The 22281-nt window shown below is 34.9% G+C and overlaps 1 protein-coding gene across 1 annotated transcript in view; it reads left to right on the top strand.

The window, feature by feature from the left end:
• The window catches only part of LOC145666007 (synaptic vesicle glycoprotein 2C-like), a 136554-nt gene that overhangs the window by 102048 nt on the left and 12225 nt on the right, over positions 1-22281 (top strand). Inside the window, exons 8-11 of the mRNA XM_081733113.1 lie at positions 9501-9685; positions 14036-14289; positions 16711-16870; positions 18619-18746. Of these exons, the coding sequence (XP_081589239.1) occupies positions 9501-9685; positions 14036-14289; positions 16711-16870; positions 18619-18746 (727 nt within the window). The remainder of the gene's footprint in view (positions 1-9500; positions 9686-14035; positions 14290-16710; positions 16871-18618; positions 18747-22281) is intronic.

Here is a 22281-nt window from a genome sequence, read left to right as displayed (position 1 = left end):
GGACCAATTGCTTCCAATCGGGCCCCGCGCCTAAGGGGGGCCCCGCGCTAGTGTCATCTTACTCTACTCTCTAGTGACGTTTTAACAGCATATTAGGCTCCAGATCATACAAATGTGTTGTGGTCTCTATGACTACATTTTGCTCCTAATCCATGGCACTATGCTCGCGGGGCCCCCGGCCAAGTGGATATGGTACCGTTAATATTACTCTGTTATCAAGTACACAACAACATATTGCAATACAGACATCCATGGACTCCACAAGGGAGAGTATACCTATAGCTTCTCCTTAACAAGTAAATGAATAGTTTGTATTAAGTTTCCGGCATAAGCAAATATCTTCTGGATTTAATGCTGCAATAGTTTCTTTATTCTTTTACGTTTACAACTTCTGTTGTAAAATAGATTTTATGTGCAGAGAATATTCTGCATACACAACATCCCTAACACTCCCCCAAATTTCCTTACACACACCTCTGGACGTAAAATATGGTTTTCTTTGAGTTTATGTAAAATGTATATCATTATTCTGCGTGCACACCCTCTTTTATTTTGAACACCCCACTAAGTAAAAGTTCCTGACGTTCTTACTTATTGTCATGTAATAGGAATACTACGATGAATACCGAGATGGTATCAAATAAAACACTTTCAGTGGGACCGTTTTTCATATTATAGCTGTATTAAAAATATGAAACCAGAGGACAAACTTTGCCCTCTCCTTAAAAAAGAAGTGGATTTTTTTTTTAATCAAGTCAGGGAAACCGAATGTATACTAGAGCGTATAAGGTAGCTGCTTATGAAGGTTTGTCTTCTAACTCGAATAATTCAATGGAAAATAGATGATCCATCTTCCGTCAGTTCCTTAAGGTTTGTGATCGTCTCATCACCATTTCATTTTGTCTGCAGTCGATAACGATTTCAAGCTGATTATACCTTTCATAAGTAGCTACCTACGATGTTCTCACTAGCATACATTAGGTTTACTCACTTGAATTATTTTAAAAAAGATACAGCTGTTAAGAAATCTTTGAACCAACGAATTCATATCAATGTGTATTTCATTATGTCTTACAAATATATAATTTTCATAAGAAATTATACGCAGGTGTTATGTTTCATTCAGTCATGGTAACACAGGGCAAGTAGGGCCTATTATTTAACTTTAAATTGCAAAATTACTTTCGAAATTCAATTCGTGTAAGGCCAAATTGAGAAAGAAACTATGGTATTTATAACGCATTTAAGACGTCATTCTCTTATATTTTCCATAATATAAGGATTGTTGGTAGCTTTTGCTGAATTTTTAAAACACGTCCTAAAGTATAATTATTCTTGTATGCATGGCCGCTCGCAGGATGTGACAAGGGGGTAAATTACATCACCTATATTTTCGAAAAGTGTTCAATTCTTCGAAATGCATTTCAAAACTTGTATGATTGGCTTCTGACACACAGCTGTATTTAATAGATTAGTATGAAATTCTATAGTACTATAGATGCTTACTATATGCACACTTGCGTAGCCAGGATTTCACTTTGGGAAGGGTCCGGGGGTCCTTCCCCGGAATGTTTTCGGCAATAGGAAAACTAAAACGTAATTTTAGAGTTTCTTTGGACAACTTTAAAACTTTCGAGGGTTCCTCAGTGTTTGGTAATGTGGGGACTGAAAACGTAATTTTAGGTTTTATTTTAACAACTTTTCAAAATTTCGAGGGAGGTCACAAAAACAAGTAGTATTATGATTATGTCCTTTTCAGATATGATATACTAATATTACTAGTTGTAGATTTACATATATATATACATACTTTATATATATACTTTCATATTGAAATGTACCATATATATGTTTAATCTATGAACTTTCATTCACTATTTATGCGCACATTTTGATTGCCATCCATTTTGACTGCAAACTCTCCATTAATCTTTTGAAATGAAATGAAATTGATGAATAATGATGAAAATGACGTCAGTCCCAGGACTTGTTCTTAGGAGATGGATGACTAATAAAAGGGAGTGATTATGAAATTAAATTTTGTGTGCTGTTCCACCGGTAATCGGGCTCGGGTCTATATACACCACAGGTGCACACGCAAGTCACTAGATCAGCAGAGTGAGCGATATATATATGGGTTCTACTATATCTTGGTTCTAGGATATATATTGGTTCTACAGACCTTGGTGCAAGTTAGTTGTACACCTGGGGCCTCGCAAAATTTTCCCAATCGGGCCCCGCACCACCTAAAGCCGGCCCTGGTGTCGGCAAGGAAATGAATGTTGTTTGAATAGGCGTGGCCTAGAGTTTCAGAAAATCGCCGTTAAACGTCAGTCAATGCGTCTTCTCAGTTTGCAGTCCAGTCAGTCAGAAGTAAAATGGCGTCCGCTCAACAGAAGGCGTTTAATGTGCTGCAATTTGCAAAGACTGAGTCAGTGATTTCGGTCCAGCGTGCTTTTCGGCGGCGTTTTGGCATTGATCCACCTGCACCCAAGATTATTCGTCGTTGGTATCGCCAATTTGAAGACAAGATGCTTTGCAAATGTAAGAGTCCAGATCGCCCTCGCAGTTCCGATGAAATCGTGGAAATAATTCGCCAAACGTTTGTTGTTCGTGCTGCTGTTGGCGGACACATAGAGCATTTGTAATAGCATAGCTAAAACGTGAAGATTTGTGAGTATTTTGCAATTCATCCCGTTTTTGTAGTATGTTTTCGTCAATACATATGGACTTACTAAAACAGGTCATTGTTTTTGAAACATACTGTATTTCGAATAGAAATTTATTTTATGTAGTAGAACTTTTAAAATTAAAGACTTTTGGGACCGTGTCTGTATGGAGTGAGAGATTCCTAAGAGTTGGAATTGATGTTACGCACGTACTCAACTTGACCTACCTTCAGAATTTCACTTAATGCAATTAAAATTTGCTAAGAACGAAAAGTTGTCAGATTAATCCTTTAACGAGAACCTTGTACTCAGTAGTAACGCCTCTGGTGTTTTTTGATTACTTATTTATTTATATTTTGTGACAGAAATGACTGATTCTTGGTAGAATTTATTCTAATTGATGTGTAAAATAAATTTTTGAAATAAAATAAAATTTAATCTACATTCAAAATTATTTACATAATTATTTGTCAGCAACAGTAAATTAATTTAATGTCTTTCTTCATGTTCCTTTTGTTTAAGAAAGAATTACTGAGGGATTAGGATCTGTTTCCGTTGTTATACACTGTTTGTAGTTATGTACTCTATGCATGCATTTTCCAGTACGTAGGTTGTAATTATCACTCGCAAAATACAATGGTAATCAAATAATGCCAAAAGCACGCACCTTACATCGTTTATGATGAAAACTGGAAATAAACACTGCTCTTGGCTGGTGGTTGTATTAGAGTTTAGGGTTCCTTTCAACATCGAGACTATATGAGACATTGACCTATAGCTTAACATGGAATGAGCTCTTGTCGGGAATCGAACTCGGGTCTCTCGCACCGAACACCCGTACGCTAATCACATAACAAACTGCCGAAAAAAAAGCACGTTCGTTCAGCGAAAGTGAATATGATAACTAATTTCTTATTATTCGAAATGTGACTGAGGGAAATAAAAGAAAGAATACACTTTGGGATTCATTGGTCTTTTCCCTCTGTGAACCTACGTTCTTAAAAAAAATCAACTTACATGGCAAGATCATGGAGAAGACGTAGGCCTGTTCAAAGAAATTGCGTCTATGAACGTTTTCATGAGTTGCGCTCTGCTGAATTCATGGTCGGCGGCGGAGCGCGTTTAATAGATGCGCTTCCACTTAAAGGGATATAGCCACTGCATTTTCTAAATTTCCTGTAAGGTATGACAATATGACTTAAGGTTAAATCATATGCAGCTATTCGGTATTTTGTGTAATCCAATTGAAAGTTGCTTCGGTTAGATTTTGATATACAACTATCATAATAGTAAAAGTGAGATAATACTGGTGAGTGAACTGTATTTTTATATCCTGAGGAAATGTTTCTGTAAAATATCTGTAAATAATGTAAGGTCGAATAAGTCTCTCTACACATTTTTCTAACTAGCTATGATTTTGTTGATTACTATTCACAAATTGAAAATCGCCTCACAGAATAGAATTATGATAACATCTAAAACTAAAGTTTATAATAACTCTTTGTTAGTGTTAATTAGTATTGACCTCGAACCTTTCGTCTTCCTTGGATTTATATTCAAGCTATTCCGTCTACACTACCGTATTTTTGAGTTTAACTTCCCACGATTTTGTACTGAAACAAGAGGAAACGGTGATAATAAGAATAATAATAAAGGCGGAATGAAGAAAGTGGGAAAAAACGAAAGAACTCCGAGAAACCTCAGGCACACGAACCACCGTAAAAAAAATTAAGTCGTCATTTAATATTTTATTTGATTCATGTAACTTCGTCAGCAAAGATGCAAGGTGGTACTAAAATCATGAGCATTTTAGTGATAATGGTCTATAATTATTTCACTTGCGACGTCATTTATATATACTGAGAAAAGAAGTGGCCTTAGAACAGTTCCTAGCGGTACACTACTTGTTACTTTGAACCACGCAGATCTGTCTTTGGAGTGACAATACATTATATCCTTTTTGAGGACTACTGTAGGTCGAGAACGTACTTTGATGACAAGGAGGGTGAAGATGATAATATATGTTAAGGTCAAGGGCAAGGGTGAGTGAAACAATACTGTAATATTCGGTAGAGTAACGGTACACGAGTTTTTTCCCATCACCTTTTTATTATAAAAGATGTTTATACAGTGTGGACACAAAGTTACAAATTTGTAATTTTCTATTTGTCTCTAAAAGTTCTTTTCTCTAAGTTAAGTACAATATGACCTGCTGCCCGTTGCAGCTCGGAGGTTTGAGGTTTGCTCTAAAGGAACCTCTTGCCCATTGCAGCTCAGAGGTAAAGTTAAGATCTCCTGCCCGTCGCAGCTCGGAGGTTTGAAGTTTGCTCTAAAGGAACCTCTTGTCCATTGCAGCTCAGAGGTAGAGTTAAGATCTCCTGCCCGTTGCAGTTCGGAGATAGGTGAGGATACCTCTTGGCCGCTGCATCTCTGAGGTAGGGTTACAGGAGTCTCTCCCGCCCTTTGCAGCTTGGAGAGATACTTAGGAAATGATTAGTTAACAACTAATATCTTCTGTCTTGAGGTGTCCGTTTATATAGCCAGCCTTTGGAGGCGGAGCCTGTAGTGGGATTGAAGGGGGTTCTCTTCGTGTTTCATTAGTGGTGACGGCATCTGTCGGCTGCTTGCTGGTGCTTGTGCCGAAGTATGTACTTTTGTTTACTAATACGGGATTCTTCCAATATGAGAGTATATGCAATACGTTTCAATGCAGGTGACAGTAGATTTTAAGGGCAAAGGCGAGTCAGAGAAAGATTCAGAATACATTTTTAGGTCTAGCGTGAGCGAGGGTTGGAAAAATTCCCAATTTTGGCATGGAATACTAGTGGGAAAGTCTACAAGTAAGAAACTTTTCAGTGAACCAAGACAAAGGTGTGAAAGAATAATATAAAGCAGAATATTAGAAAAGTGTTTAATACGTGATACATAGTAGATTTGTTTGACTTGACACAGAGTAAACATTCACTTGAAGGGTATTTTTTCTACATAATATTTATAAAATCAACAAATATTTTGTAGAGATTGTTCTTTTGTGTTAGAAAGCAAAGCTACAATAAATCCTAATATTCCTGTTAAGGTACAGTGGTGCCTAGGTCCCTATTCAAGAATTTTAATAAAATTATTTTCATCTATAGGATTTTATTTGTAATATAGGTAATAACATCAAATGCTTCTATTTTATTATTGAAATTATTATATTGTACTAATTATCATACAAGAAAAATATCAATGAAAAATCAGTTATTCTCTGGTGAATAATTTTAGTAATAAATATAGGTCCATAACTTTGAAATGGTCGCGTTTCAAGAGGAGAAATCACTTCTCTTCAAAGTAATATCTTTGTCTAACACGTAACTGCTATATTTGCGGAAGGCGTCGTATTCCATCAGCATGTCTCCCTCTGATGTTATTCTACAGTATTAATCCTTTTAGTATGAATAATCGCCTTTCTTGCATTGAAAAAGTTCGCGACATAGTGATTGTTTCAGTTTGGTAACGTGATCAAAATTGTAGAGATGTAGTTAAGTTACTATTGCGAATGTTTCACTATCTTCCATTCTCATTAGCAAATTAGATCCAGTGCTTCGTCCTGGATATTATTTTCCTTCTACAGAATCCTTCGCGGAAGACTTTTCTCCGATGGCGACAATCTGCGATCATTGTTAACTATCTAGACCCTGTGCAGTTACATACTTTATGCAATATATTCATATTTTTATGCTAAAAACTTAATAGTGCAATTTCAATTTCATTCAGGATTATTTTCATTTTCAGCTTCATAATGACTTTATTAAGGTGATTGCACTAATTTTACTCCTAGCGGAACAGCATATTTTGGCAAGTTTCTGAGAGAGGCACTATCGAACAGTAAACACATTTCTAAGAGAATACGTGTAATTTCTCACGTAATATGTTGATCTAACGAAGGACTTTGTTAGTGTGAATGAAATGATTGTCCAAGCTATATCACTTTTAAAAGTAAAAAGAAAGGAAATTACTAAACCTAGTTAATTAAAATAGGCGCTATCTGTAACTACATATTCTTCGTCATCGCTGAGACAACGATTGAATGGCTGAGCTATGGGAAGAAGTTTTCGACCACACGTTGGACTACCCGGTCATCAGTGAAGGTCTTACTTCCTAAGAAGTGATCCAGATGCCTGAAGAAGTGGTAGTCAATGATGAGATATCGTAGGAATACGGTGAAAAGGAAGGGTTTGATACTACAATTATTGAATAACCTGTACAGTCTTTTGAACGACGTGCGGAAGAGCATTGTCGTCCAACACAAGGACACCATTCTTGTTGACTATTGCTGGATATTTGCGGACGAGTTTTCAATTCATTTTTTGGAGTTCTGAACTTACCGATCTGCATTGATAGCTTCACTTTGTCTGAAAAAGTCATGAAAAGTCACTTCCAAAATAGACCACCCTACCAGCAACACATCTTCTATGATTGGAGAGATGGTTTAGGATACCGTTCACAATATTGATCACAATTCAAACATTGTTCTGAGTCTTTACGAATGTCATACCAGATTAATATTTCATCTCAAGTGGTGATCCGATCCCAGTAATTCCTTACATGCACAGAACTTCACACTTTCAGACGGTGATTTTTGTTGCCCAATGTTAACGCGTGTGGGACCCATGAGCCTAAATTGTTTCTCCTTACCAATTGCACTGGGTAACCGGGCGACAGTAGTTCTACGTATATATTGCTTGTCTGCAATAACACGAATGCTTCTCCGAGGGTCTGTTTCCAAGATGTTCCAGAGGAGTCCCTCCGAATATGATGTTAGTCAATGCGCAAGGTGCTCATTTCTAAATGCTGTGTCACCAGAGATTTGACAAACCAAAGGTGCATTCATTCGCCATTCCTGGTCTAAACGTACTGTTAATGTTTCTTGCGGCTTGTTATGTAGAATGTCCCAGTTTGAATTCAGAAAGAAATATAACTGGCAATTAGTGTTCTCCATGCTGTACTTATGTATATACAACTCTGTTCAACAGCGTAATACCTCCTGGCATTCTGCGTACCTCAGTTTGTCTTATGCCTTAGACAGTTTGTGACATTAGACGCGTTTTCTTAGTCCATCTCTGTGTTTTAATCCCGAGATAAGTTTCTCACTCGATGTCAAAGTGTGGGGGCGCGGTGGTTCAGTGGTAGAGCGTTCACCTCCGGTGCTTGGGGTCCCTGGTTCGATCCCAGCTCGCTCCATGTGGACCTTGTGGTGGACAAACACCGTGCTCGTGGGTTTTCTCGGGATTCTCCCGTTTCCTCCCACTTCCTTCATTTCATTCATTTCTGATAATCTCAGTCTCCTTTATCCTAACAGGCATAACCATGGGACGTAAAACCTAAAGATTTCATTTCATTTTTTTACGTCAAAGTGTACATTTTATTCGTACCAAACAAATATACTTCTTTAAACGTTTCTACTTTTAAATCAAATAAATAGATGCCAGTCAAAAGCTTTGAAATATGATCAAAATAGTATAATAATGATTATATAATGAACGTTCGAAAAGTAACTGTATACCTGTCATATACTAGTACAATAATATCTGACGTTGACTTATCTTTGCTTTATTGTTGGAAATGGCCACCATGAATAGTCAGATATGTTTTTACACATTTCTTGTTGTTTTTGAAGACTGCCACAAGGTGTTCATTTCAAATTAGTGTAATGTTCCTCTTGAAATTTATTAATAGCAATTTTAATTTTCTTGAGCATGTAAGGGTTTCCTTGATGAATATTACGTTTCGCACAACTCAAGAATTAAAATCCGATTAGCTTAATTTCAGAGAACGATTAGGCCACAATTCCTTAGAAATAGTTCCCACATCCTAATAGATGTAATCCACACCTCAGTCTCCTGGTTCTGTAAAGGGACTTCTTGTACGGAATAAGAGTTGCTGGTATACTAAAAATGTAAGTTCAGTGCGTGTACATATCCTGAGAAATGAAACAATATCTCATTGTATAGAAAGCATATTTCCAATTCCCGCCAGAATTGTCTGCAGTGCAGTTTCAACGCCGAAGTTTCACTGTTGGACCCACTTCCTCTATGAATTAGTAAGGACTACATTACATAACAGCTGACATGTCTTGCAGTTTTGCTTCATCGAATAATGATTGTCTACCATTTCCCTCCTAGTTTGTTAATGTCTAGTTACTGTCAACTTTTCGATTAGATATCCCAATTAGAAACTGGTGTAGCTGGAAATCAAACGGAAAACTAGTGTGTAACCATCTGTCTGTATTTACCATGCGCGCAGAAGACGTAATTAACGAAATTTTCTTTATTCAGAGATTAACTCCATCCTGAGCGCATACAAAAAACACACGATTTAAATCATTCAACGATGATGAACAACATACAATAAAGAACAAAGAAATAGACTTACTTTCTGAAGGTTTACCTGCCTACGTAGCATCGCGGAAGCAATATGTATACAGCACAAGATTATCGGTCTTTACAGAAAACAAATCTTAACGCACGTAATATATCGTTCAACATAGAATATACGAGGTATAGATGAATAACTACTTTTTGAACACAAATATTTTAAACTTGTTAGGAAATCTCAAAGATTGCTAAGGAGAAAGATCTACACTTTGTTATTATGAATACTGTTTAAGATGTAGACACTATTTTCTTCCATAAAAAAATCCTCTTTATTCTTTATATGATGTTGGATGGTAGTGCTTGAACTGTGTGTATTCTAAAAGTACAGTGCTTTCAAAATAAATGTGGTGTCCATTCTTTTTTTTAGACAGACTTCGTTTTGTCTTGTCAAAATATTGATCAATTTACTTTCTAGGTGACGAACCTAGTCCAGTGTTCAACTGAAGGAGAGCAAATATCTTGTAATAAAGAAATAGAGAATGATAAAGAGAAATTAGAAACATTAAGAGCAATCTGGAAGATTCTTAAAGAATTATTTTCACGTCAATACATGCGAGCAGCTATCATTATGTGTATCATAAATACCTCGTTATTTACCAGGTAAACATGTTAAGAGTTGCATGCAGCCATTAATCACCATATCATTCTAAATGAAATAATAAATACAGCAATAAATTTATTTACATTCTGCTTATTATAAGAAAATAATTGCATTTTTAATAGATGAAACTGGTGAACTTGGTTTTTAGAATTGTACTTTATTCTCAGTTTAGAGAATTTATCTCTTCTTAGATATTCATATCTAACAATAGAATGATTATTATACAATCATTATTGTGAATTTTTCTAAGAATTTTATTCCCACATGAAACATTCATCTTGGAATATCGTTCCCATTTTGTAACATTTTTTCTTATCCTTTTTCACATTTGACAATTTTATTCGTATTTCACAATAATCAACCAAGTTCTTAACACTTAATATGTTTATTCTTTTCACGAAAATTTTCAAAGATTTTTATACTTTTTAACTATTTTTTTGCGTGATAATTGTCTAAGAATTCTTATTTCTAAGACTTTTCTAATTTCACAAAAAAGTTTTATTCTTATCTTCAAATAGTTCAATTGTGATATAATTTTGCTAAACCTAAAACTTCTTTTACATTAATATTTTATTTTTATTTTGCAGTAAGTACCAGAGTTTTCATTTTTGGGAATTTTATTCTTACTTACCCACTACCATTACCATGCTTCAGAACTTCCTTATTATTATTTTTAAATAATTTTGTTAGAATTTTCAACTCTCACAGTCAAATGTTATCTGACAAAAATTATGTCTGATTCCTCATTTAGAAAATGTTTATCATCATTTGGTAATAGTTAACCTGAATGCTTTTGTACCTAAAAATTTTGTTATTACATTTACAATAGTTATCGGAGTATGTTAATATCCGAGAAATTTGTTCCCATTCTAAGATAGTCAAAAGACTTTTCATATCCCAAACTTTTATTTCATTTGGCAATAATTGGCTATGTACATTTTTACATCTGAGAATTAACATTTATTCATAATAATTAATTGATCGTTTTCTATTTTTCATGATTGTCTAAGACTTTTACATTTAAGAATTGTCTTATTTGATAATAACAATATCTTAATTTTTATATTTGAGAAGTTACATGAATCTTTTCCTAGATAAAAATTGTATTCTTTTTTGATAAGAAATGTCATCTTTCGTACATGAAACGTATATATTTATCTTAAAATAATTATCTGAAATTTTAATATCTCATAATTTTATTCTTGATTTAATACGAGTATATAACGTTTATTTTCATATTTATAAATTTTACTGTTACAAAATACGTAAAAAGATTTCTTATGTGAAATATTTATTCTTGATTGAGAGTAATTATCTATTAATTTTCATATTAGAGAATTTTGTTCTTATTTACAGTAATTACCTGATAATTTTAATATCTGGAGAACTGATTCTTATTGGTAAATAGCATGCCTCAAATTTCACAGCGGGAAATTATATTTTCTTTTTTAAAATAATATCTGAAACTTTTTCATATGAGAAAGTTGTTATTACTTGCAAATATTATTTTATTTTCATTTGAGATAAATTCGCCTTTTCTTTAAAATAATCTAGTATCTTATAACTTCATTCCGTTTGGTAATAGTTAAATATTAATTTTCACGTTGGAGGATTTCAGGATAATTACCTGAGATTTTCCTTAGTTAAGAGTTGTGTCGGCTATTTTCATAATATTTAAAAAAAAAAACTTTCCTACCTGATACTATTTGTACTAAAATTTTTATTTTTATAAATCCTTTGATAATAAGTACAGCTTAATTTTCTCATCCATAATTATCTGTTTTTTCATATCTAAGGATTTATTAAGGTAAAATTATATGTTTATATCCATTTATGCGAATTTTAAATGGTAATATTTTTTATTGATGGGAATTGTGTTTGGTAGAAACCCCCATTTAGTTTTCATATCTGAGAATTTCATATTGGATAGTTATCTGAGACTTAGCTATGAATTTTATTCGTATGTGATAATATTTATCTGTAAACCTCTATATTGGATAACTAATTCTTGTTTTAAAATATTCATCCGATAATTAACTTGTAATTAACTTGTTTTCATTTGGTAATTATTAACTCTTAATTTACATATCAAATAGTTTAGTTTTAAATAATACTTATCTTTCGAATACCTTTAGCTGAGAGTAGTTTCTTGGTTTAAAAATTATCTAGAAATATTCATATATAAGAATGTTATTTAGATTTGATTAAAATGTTATCTTTTAATTTTAATGCATGAAAATATTGTTTTTAACTTACAAATAATAATAAGTTTCATATCTGCAAACTTTATATTTCTTTAGTAATAAATGTTGCTTAATTTTTATACAGAAAAATTTCATCTTCTTTTACAATATTTGTTTCAGACATTTTTATAGCTAAGAATTTTATTCTCATTTAAAAATAAGTATTAGTTAATTTTCACATTTTATTTTATAATTAAGCTTCTATCCTTACACTGATAGAATACACAATCTTATGCTAAGAGTGTAATTCTTACAACAATAATAATATCTCAAGTTGTTCGTATCTAAGAAAATTATTATTCTTTGCGTTATAACTATATCTACTAATTTTTAATATTAGAATGTTATCGTAATATTACCTAATTATATGTTTTTCATATCTATTAATCTTATTTTTATGTAATGATATTAATCTACTTATTTTTAAAGAGGATAAGTTTAATTTACAGTAGTTATTAGAGATTAATAATTATCTCTTAATGTTTTTATCGGATAATGTTATTCTTATATTACAATAACTTTCTGAGTTTACATAGTTAATAATTTTATCCTTATTTAATGTGACCATAATTTATTATTTATGTAAAGCTACTGTTCTAGTGGTACGTACTAAATGATTTTTTAAAATTAAAATTGTATTCAAATTAGGAGGGCTGTTCATCCAAGACTGAGACTAATTATTGTACCGCAGTCTGCTTTGTTGCCAAATGCCGGCACGTTTAATAGTTGAAAGTGTTGTGTTTCATGTATACTCTCACTAGGTGGCAGCATTGTCGTATCGGTAGGTTGGGAGTAATCCGCTGTGTTTTAAACACTGCTTCCATTTCGCCTCACAACGTGCTGTGTATATGCATACAATGGAGGTTACACGAGAAGAACAGTATGGAGCAAATAAAGTTTTGTTTTTGCTTGAACCATACACCTTCTGAAACATACGGAAGCTTAAGCAAGCTTACAGTGAAAGTGTTTCCATCTCTTAAGGCAAAACTCCGCGGTACTCACTTTGAGAACTCTGAAGCAGAGGTGAAGAAGTGTGAGGCGATTCTGAAAGACATATTTAAAAAAAAAAAAAAGCATGCATCACGTGTTCCAGGAATAGCAGAAACGCTATAAAAAGTGCCTTCACTCAGGAGGGGACTACTTTGAAAAATATCATGTGAACATAGAGTTTGAGTAATAAATATATGTTTTAAAAAATCAGTCTTTGTTGATCAGCCCTCGTACATATAATACTTCTATTATAATGACAGTTCTTGCTAATTGGTATTGATTATATCGAATTAGTGGGAAAAGAAATAACTGGTTGTATGTGTATTATTTAATATTGATTTATGATCAATTAATAAATGTATTGGTTTTAATGCCAATTCAACATTATAACAGAAACAGTTATCAGAAAACTTTATTTTATAATTGTGTACATTATCAACTTAGTTAACTACTATTAAATTCTTGTTCCGTGTTTACAGACTACAAATACTTCTGTAACTTGCAACTAATAAACAACAAAATTTAATGTTGAAGGTCGTTGGATAATATTACATTTCTATCCTTTATCTTTTGATGTACCAAAGGGATCAGTACTCGAAAAACATAGAGAGTAAATGTGCTTGCAGCTAGTTGGCTACTAAATAGCAAAGCGTATTATTCCGTGCAGCAGACAAAGGATACAGGAAATATGTTTGTTGTTTTAATCTCACGATGGAAGACTAAAAGTACGGTTGCAATTTTTTAATTAGGTAATGTAAATACCTAAACGAAGAAAAAAAAGAATTTTTTCCCTAATCAACTAACTCTTCAACATTTTGTTTGTTTACGGTGAAACAAATAGTGGAAATGTCAGCTCTGATGTCTCGTGTAATAATTTCATTAGATTTTGAAATTTGAGAAATTAAAAACTCAAAAGCTTTAGGAGAAAAAGAAAAGCTACCAAGTAAGGATAATTTCGATCTTTCTATTACTTTATTCTTTTCTTTAGTAACTGAGTTCTCTACCCAATTTGAATAAGTTCTGACATTTTCATACATTCACACATACATACAGAGGTAATGAGAAAGTCTTAATCCCATGTTGTACGGAGTACTTTATTAATACTATACATTTCAGTGCTGATACTTTACAACAATGGTTTCCCGAACTCTTTGACCGATATTCCAAGTACGAAGAGATGAACACCGAGGCTACTGTTGGAGTTTGTGATGTGGCCAGTGCCGTGGGCAAAAGCAATTCTTCAACTCTATGTAACCTGGAAATCAAGTCATCGGTTTTCTTGAATACTATGATCACATCCATAGCCAGCATACCTAGTGGCATTCTACTTGCATTAGGAATTGTTAACTTTGGAAGGGATTTGGTGTTGGGTAAGTGTACATTCACACCGCAATGACTGCGTCTAATTGGGTATTGTAAAAGCCCTTCTACTTGTGTGTCGCAAGGATTTGATGTTAACCATTTTCCCGATAAAAAGTAATTTTGTGTGCATTTTGTCTATAGCACTAAAGGTTTTTATATAAATTAACAATTGGAAAAATGGGGAGAAAATAACTCCATATTTAAAGGCAGTATTCTCGTATTCTTCCAAAGAAAACACCGAAAAACCTTCGAATAACATCAGTCAGGTCAGTAGCATTTTTTGAAGGATGCAATATCGGTAAAAGATTTAAATTTCAGTGATTAGAAATTAAATTTCTGAGCTGTCGACATCTAAGGCCATTTAGCCTGTCACGTATGAGAAATAACGTCTCTCGGCAATCACACTCTCGATGAAAGAGAAGGAAGAAAGGATTGGAGAAGGAAGGAAACGACCTGGGACCATTATGTTAAGTACCACCCCGACATTTGCCTGGTGTGAATTAGGAAAGCTCAGGAGAAACCTCACTGAAGATGGCTGGTCTGACAAAGCTGTTTCACTTTTTCGACGGAATATCCCCACCGGGAATTGAACCTGAGACCGCTCGCACCAAAGACGAGGACGTTAGCGACTACGCCACACGGGGCCACAAGATTTAAATTTTATTGCTACAATGTATGGGAAAGAAGTTTACTTATTGTGTTGATTTTTTTTTATTTCGTTTGAGTTTAGAGTCCCTTTCAACAGCGAAGCTGTCTGGGACGTGGATCTACGGCTTAACATGGACCCGTAACCAAATGAATTTCTATTGGGAATCGGTTTGTACAATTTGTGTATACAGCTTTCAGAAGCTATATGAGACTTTCTTCCCTTAACTAGTAACGAGAAAATTTTAAAATTTTACCGATTTCACTTCTATTTGAACCCAACACTTCGAACCTAGAAAGTTCCGGATCCGAAACAAGAATATTTGCCACTAATTTATGATGGATCAATAATGGAGGGAATATAAGGAAAATACGTACGATTTAGTATAGAACTTTTTAATAATGCCTTTTATTCTTAAAATGGAGAGTCATACGCTTTGCCAGAACTTGTATATACACTATAAGGGTTGTAATAACTGGATACAGTTTTTGACAAAGGTTTTAACATGTAATTACGTGTAAATGCATGCAAAAAATTGCACTATAGAGGTATTTGCACTATCTGTAGTACACAAACAAATTTTGTTACAGTATTTTTATTTTTAAAATGTTTTTTTCGTTGTTGGAAAAGTAAAGAAATTGTGTAAATCGAAAATGTTTCGCTTTCAATTCTGCAAGACAATTACTAATAATATAAGAATGTTGCTTGATTGTTTGGAGATTACCGTTCCTTTTCAGAATCCAGACAATAAAAGATATAATCTATGGTTTAAACTAAGATCTCAGTCACTACTGATATTTGTCTCCAAGGCAAACTCCTCCAGGAACATGAAACAATTTGAATATTTCTTCCCACAGATTTTTCTCTTATTTGCGTGAGTAAAACAAGTACGTTGTTTTTCCTTAACCGACTTCAGAAAAAAGGAGATTCTTAGTTTGTCCTGTATGTATGCTTGTACGCGATTATCTGAAGGTTCGTTTGTCGTAATTCGATGTGGTTTTCACTAATCAAACAGGCTGTTTCCAAAGAAAGTTTATACATACAAAAAATTAAAAATTTAAAAAAATAATTCCTGCAACGCCTAATGAGAAAATATCCTAAATATACTGCAACCAAAAATTCAATGAACTAAAGCGGGTTGTATACAACCAAGGGGTAGGAACACTTTTCAGCCAACTTTCTCCAAACGATTTTAACACTGGTGACGAATGTTGAGCTAATTGGCGATGTTATGACTATTTACACGCCGGTCGTGCTCAAATTTTGCCAGACTTTCATGCACTTTTTCTATGATTGGTGCGAGAAACACCTTGGAGACCGAAATTTCCAGAACAAACTCAGACTATTTTACTGACTTTTGTGTCTATGTTTCCTTTGTAAAATGCTTAAATTTCCGCAATCTACTAAAAACAAACCTATAGGGAATCACGATGGGCATTAATGGAAGGTTACATTTGGTTTCAAGAATTGGAAATTTAATCGCAAGCCATGTAAGTTCATGAAGATTTCATTGAGAGAGAGAGACAGAGATTCAAATACGGGAACAGAGGTGAATACATTCACGTATGTAAACTGGAGAAAAGCAACTGATCGGATAGCATCAATATTCTGAGGGAAATTGTGATTTAGTAAAGCAAATGAATCAAAATTTCTCAATTGAACCTGTCAGCATCATACCCATAGTTGTTGAATTAGTAAAATATCTTTGTAAATTTTATGTAATATAAAATAATAATGCAATACAGTACAATTTAGTTTAATTATATGTAATAATTTTTTGCAGGTATTGGTCTTCTCACTAGCGGACTATCAGTTTTAGGACTGTATTTCATAAAATCGTCAACAGGGGCGCTGGTGTTATCATGTGTGTTCCTCATGTTGCAGAATTTAGCTGCAGGCACTATACCATGTGTTTTGGTTGAAGTACTACCCACTCATTTATGGTAAGTTGTTGAATTCTCTCATTCTTCAGAAATCACGATACGAGTATCATATAAGATTCATTGAGAATGTATTACCATTGGAATTTTCGATTTTCTAATTTAAGTTTTAAAAACTTCTTAGTCATAAAAATGGAAAGAGAGAAAGAGAAATGGGTCCAAAAAAGATTGATGATACATTTACGGTAGTGTTCCCACTTTGAGACCGAACCGCCCTTCATTTCTAAAATTTTTCGTGCGACCTCTCTATATTAGGCTAACCGCACATTGATCAGAGGCAGGCTTGTATCGTCAAATTTGATAGAACTGCTGAGTTGAAGACGGTTGTGATATTCTGATTCTAGTCCTTAGTGCAGTGTTGCCAAGGAAGTTGACACAAAAAGTCGCTAAATGAGTAATGAAATGACTCCGATTCGGGGTGAAAAAAGTCGCTAAACATTATTTATGATATTCTCTCTCTCTATTTATTTACTTATTTATTTATGTATAATTCAGATCACAGTACCTTGATATTAATCTTCTTTTAGTACAGTATATGTATCTTATGATCAATTTTATTTCAATAAAATGAAAAATGTTTAGAAGAAACACACGAAAATTTACAACAATTTACAAGGAAAAGAACTTAACGCCTAATCCACCGTTTAGTCAAACTTTTAGATCTAATCGACAATGCTGTATTATTAGTGCATCTCAACAGAAAATCTGCAAACTTAAAAATATTGAAGGTTAAAATTATTCTCTGTTAGAGGACAAAATGTAGCCTATCAGAAAACAGAGTGAGATTCTGAAGCTCGTATCGGTTGTATATTTGACGAACTCGTTAACGCTTGGACTGATTCAAGTAAGTGAAAGGAAAATAAACACGTAAAAACTGCTTCCAATTAACAGTTCCCAGTACAAAAGTCGCTTGGTTTATAAAATAAGTCGCCAAATCGTCATTTCAAAATCATTTTTAAAAAAGTCGCTAATCGGAAATATCTTTTTTTTTTTTTTGTCGCATTTCTGGAAGGAATGTAGCTATTTTCTCCCTAAATTGGCAACATTGCCTTGGCAACAGAATATTGATACTTTGACACAACCATACAAAATCCAGTGCCGGTTTAATACGACTAATTCCTCAACAAGAATGGTGGGTATGTTGTAAAGTATGTTATATACTACAAACTCCACAGTATTAAAATAATTTTCTTCTGATGCTTGGCTTTCATTTATATTCCGTCGGAACTTACTTAAAAAAAAAGGACAACACACATCATTATCTTGCATTGTTTTAAATCTGAAACGTAATAAAAAAGGAAAATAAAATTAAAGAACTTATCCTCGTAGGTATTCTGTCATCAACCATCTACAGGTCTCTTACGACAGATGACATGTGAGAACCTTGTATATACAGTATGGTTTCCAGTAACCTCTTCATCTTGGAGTTTTAGTTGTCAGTTTGAAAAGCGGTCATAAAAACTGAACTTTGTTTTATCGACCAACAAAGAAACTCTTTCGACAAACGTTGGACCAAACGACCAATAATGCGCCATTTGGACGATTATATCATTTTACCATCGGACTCATTCCGTAACGGTTTTCGCAAAATTTGCAGCTCACAATGTAATTCAAATAGTAATTACAACAAGTAAGTATACCTGCTGTATGTTGACTATCGCAAACTAAAACGCAAAATACGTTTTACAAGTACAAACATATCATATCAAGCACAAAACTACAGAGTTTTGAATATTAATTTTTATTTTCAGTGGCATTGGGATGTCTCTAATTGTGACGTGTGGACTTGTAGGATCAACTATTGGCAACGTTGTGTTTGCTCTTCTGCTTGATACTAACTGTGTGATCCCTATTTCAATACTCGCTGGAATGCTTTTATGTAAGTACTTCTCAATGTCATTTTCATTTTTCATGGTGATTTGAAGAAGTATTTAAAAATAAGGCTACTACTTCACCTTCGCGAAGGTATTTGTAGAAGTTTAGATTGTAATACGAGAAGTGATCAGAAACTAAGGTTACCAAATTTGCAGTGAAACGTGTATATATGATTTCACACAACCAATACAGCCAACAGATAGTAGATACATTAGGTTATTTATTGACAGTCTCCACATCGGTTGAGACACTTGTCGCATCGTGGGATGAGTTTGAAGTCTCCCTCCTGGTAAAACTTCTGTCCTTGCGTGTTCAGCCATGTTGTCACGGAGTGTTTCACCTCTTCGTCTGAAGCAAAGCGACGGCCTCCTAGGTGCTTCTTCAAGTGCGGTAACAGATAAAAAATCGCTTGGAACGAAGTCCAGGCTGTAGGGACACTGGTTAATGATGTTAGTTGTCTAGCGAAACTATTTCAACAGCGGAAAAAACAGAAACAGAAAAGTTAAAAATAAGGACGCCCCTCGGTAAAGCCCGCGCCCTGACAGAGAGTAAGACATCAACCATCTATCTACATGCCTCTCCTCACATGCAATTAGTACACTAAAGTATCTGTCGGGTGTAGGTGTGTGCCGCGGTTTCTATCTTTTACGAAAGACATTTACACGCGAGTTTGTCAATGTGTGAAATAGAAGGAAAGAAGGGTAAACAAGAAGATAGTAAAGCGCGATAGAAGAGTTATTTGTGTTTGATAGAGGGACAAAAAACCTGGGAACCAGGAAAAAACCCTTTATCGGTCATGCTGCATGCAATAGTATTTACATGGCAAAACCACAGTTGAAGGGTGGCCAAAATCCATGTAAAAGTGTCTGTAGTAATAAATAAATAAATTATCTGTTATATCAAACCTAGCTTAGAATCTGTTGATTTTTTAATGCAAATCTGTGTTGTCTGTATTTGGGTGGCATTTTGTTAGTGGGAGAATTGTTATTTTTTTCAACATGCAAGTCCTTCATCTTGTTCCTTGGTCTCGCTTGTCGTCATCGGTGTGCAGTGGTCACAGCATCCTAGCTCTTCTCTTCCAGTGGTTCTTTTGCTTTTTCGCTGTTCCCTCTGCTTTTCGGCTTCTGTTTTACTGTTCTTGGCTTGGTGATGTACAGCTGACCATTCGTCATGGTTAGTGTGTTTATTGATAGGTGAAAGATGTTCCTGGTGGCTGTAACTATTGTTTCAGTAAGTTTGGGCCGGGCTGTTGCTGGTGTTGTGACTGTCAGTATTGAAGTGACCCATGTTATGATTTTATGTGTTGCTTTTTCTATTGCCTCTTCTATTGCTGATATTGATGGTGGCTGGGTGCATTCTTCCTGCGTCTTTGCGTCTCTGTTGTGTTGTTGGTTGCTGATTTGGTCTTGTCTCTGGTAAGGGCCGGATGTCTTGAAATCTTCTTCTGTAATTATCCTTGGTGTATACTTCTGGTTAGCAGCCTTTGGTCGCTCAGGGCACTCTCCACTCCCTGTCCTGTGACCGGATTGCCTGCAGGTTGCACAGAAGTTCCTATTTATTGGTAGAGTACATGGGTCGTTATGGGTGTCACCACACCTGTGGCAAACTCTCTTGCTTGTACATTGATGTTTTAGGTGGCCATATGTGTAGCAGTTCCAACAAGGAAGAGGGCGTGCTTGGTTCTTCGACTGTTCCACTCTGTAAGTTCTGGATGCAGTCTTCAGTCCGTGTGTGAGTAATTGGTTTATTTCTTCTTGCTTCGTGGAGAATAGTCTAACAAGTGGCGTTGGGCCGTTTTGAGACTTTATTCTGGTTAGTGAACTAAAGTGAATATCTTGTCTCTTCAGTTCTTCTTCTAGATACTTGAGATCTCTGTTGGCGGGAAAACCTTTTATCACACATGTGAACGTATTCTGCCTCTTTTTTGTGTTATGTGAAATCTTTTGTTGGTGGTTGTTAGGAACTGTGCTTGCTTCTGATTGGTAGCTTGAAGAGGTTCTAGTTTTTGATTGGCCTCCCTGTTGGCGGTTATAGGATCCAGTACTGTCTTCTGATTGGTTGGTTAGTGACTTCTGGTTGGTAGCTGTACGTTTGCCTTGGTCCTGGTAAGAGCCGGAACTCTTGGTTTTCACCTGTGTGCGTTTGGTTTCTACCTGTGTGTTATTGGTTTCCTCCTGTGTGAGTCTGGCTCTCTCCTGTATGTTATTGGTGTTGGTTTCTTGACTTGCTGGCTTCTCACCAGTGTTTTTCTTCTTCTTGTGTTTCTTTTGGACAACTTGGAAGTTGTCATCTATTGTTTGTTCTACTGTTCCTGCATCGATTGGTGCAGTTTCAGTTTTCTCTATATGGGCAGCTCTATCTTCTTCGTGCGAGTCTTCTGGTCCCTGGCTCTCGTGGTCGTGATAAGGGCCGGAGTGCCGGCGTTCTTCTTCTAGTTGCTGCACTTCTTCCTGGCTGCTCTGCTGGGCTATATATATATATGTGTGCGTTGTCGTGAAGGAAGATGACGCCTCGGTGAGAAGTGCTGGTCGTTTTCTCTTGATTGCTTCGCGCAACAGTATCATTCAGCGGACACTGTGCGTTCTCGTTCCAAAAACAACGGAATTCTTAGCGAAACAAGACGCCATTTGTGTTTACCTACATCTAGGTGGCGGCCGTAGGTGGCGGATGACTGAAACTCTGCACAATTGCCAACTCCATGTATTAAAGTTACCGCACACTCCTCATTGCTCTCTAAGAGATGAAACGTCAAAAATATTTGTCTTGTACCCTTAGTTTCTGATACCCCCTCGTACTACTCTATTATAGAAGAATGAGTTAAAGTTGTCTTATTTAAATAATTAAAGAAATAACGACAGTTTCTTTGTATCTAGTGGCTAGTATGCACACACCTTTATCTAATAATTTCCATATTCATATACTAATGGATATCCTTTCATTTTTATCTTTCTTCAGCTTTCTTTCCTTTCATCTACGCTTACCTGTTTATTTGCATTACACATGTGCTCGTCTCTATACATGCTGAGTAGAGAACGCATAATTTCATCAAGGGGTTAACACCCGGACTTCCCTTGCTTACGCCACTGCATATGGTCTTTCTCTACTTGATTTCGCCTTTCTTTATGTTATATTTTCTTCTATCTATCCCTTTATTCATATTTTTTCGTGTCTTTATTTTGCTGCTTTCTTCATAAGACCTTTTCGTTCCTTGCTTACCTTGATTTTTTTTCAGTCGATGATCAATTCCTTCATATCTTTCATTTGTCTTTGATTCTTTTCCTCTTTACTATCAACTTATATTTTTGTTCTAGTGTTTATCTTGCATGATACACTATGTGAAATTTCTTTTTATTTTTTATGTATTGCTTTGTTCTCTCTCTCTCTCTCTCTAAACTTGTATAATCTTTTCGTTCTTTAGTACCAGGCCGGTAGCCAGACCAAAATTATAGGGGGACCCAGTAGAAGTTAGGGGCGGCCGATGCAATCATATTATAGTTCATTTGCAAGTTTACCGTGAAAATTTTAGGGGGCCGGTAAAA

This window comes from Thermobia domestica, chromosome 1, assembly GCF_964235325.1.
Source record: "Thermobia domestica chromosome 1, izTheDome1.hap1.1, whole genome shotgun sequence".
NCBI lineage: Eukaryota > Metazoa > Arthropoda > Insecta > Zygentoma > Lepismatidae > Thermobia > Thermobia domestica.
Note: the sequence above shows the minus strand (reverse complement) of the source record. Positions and strands in the feature narration are given on the sequence as shown.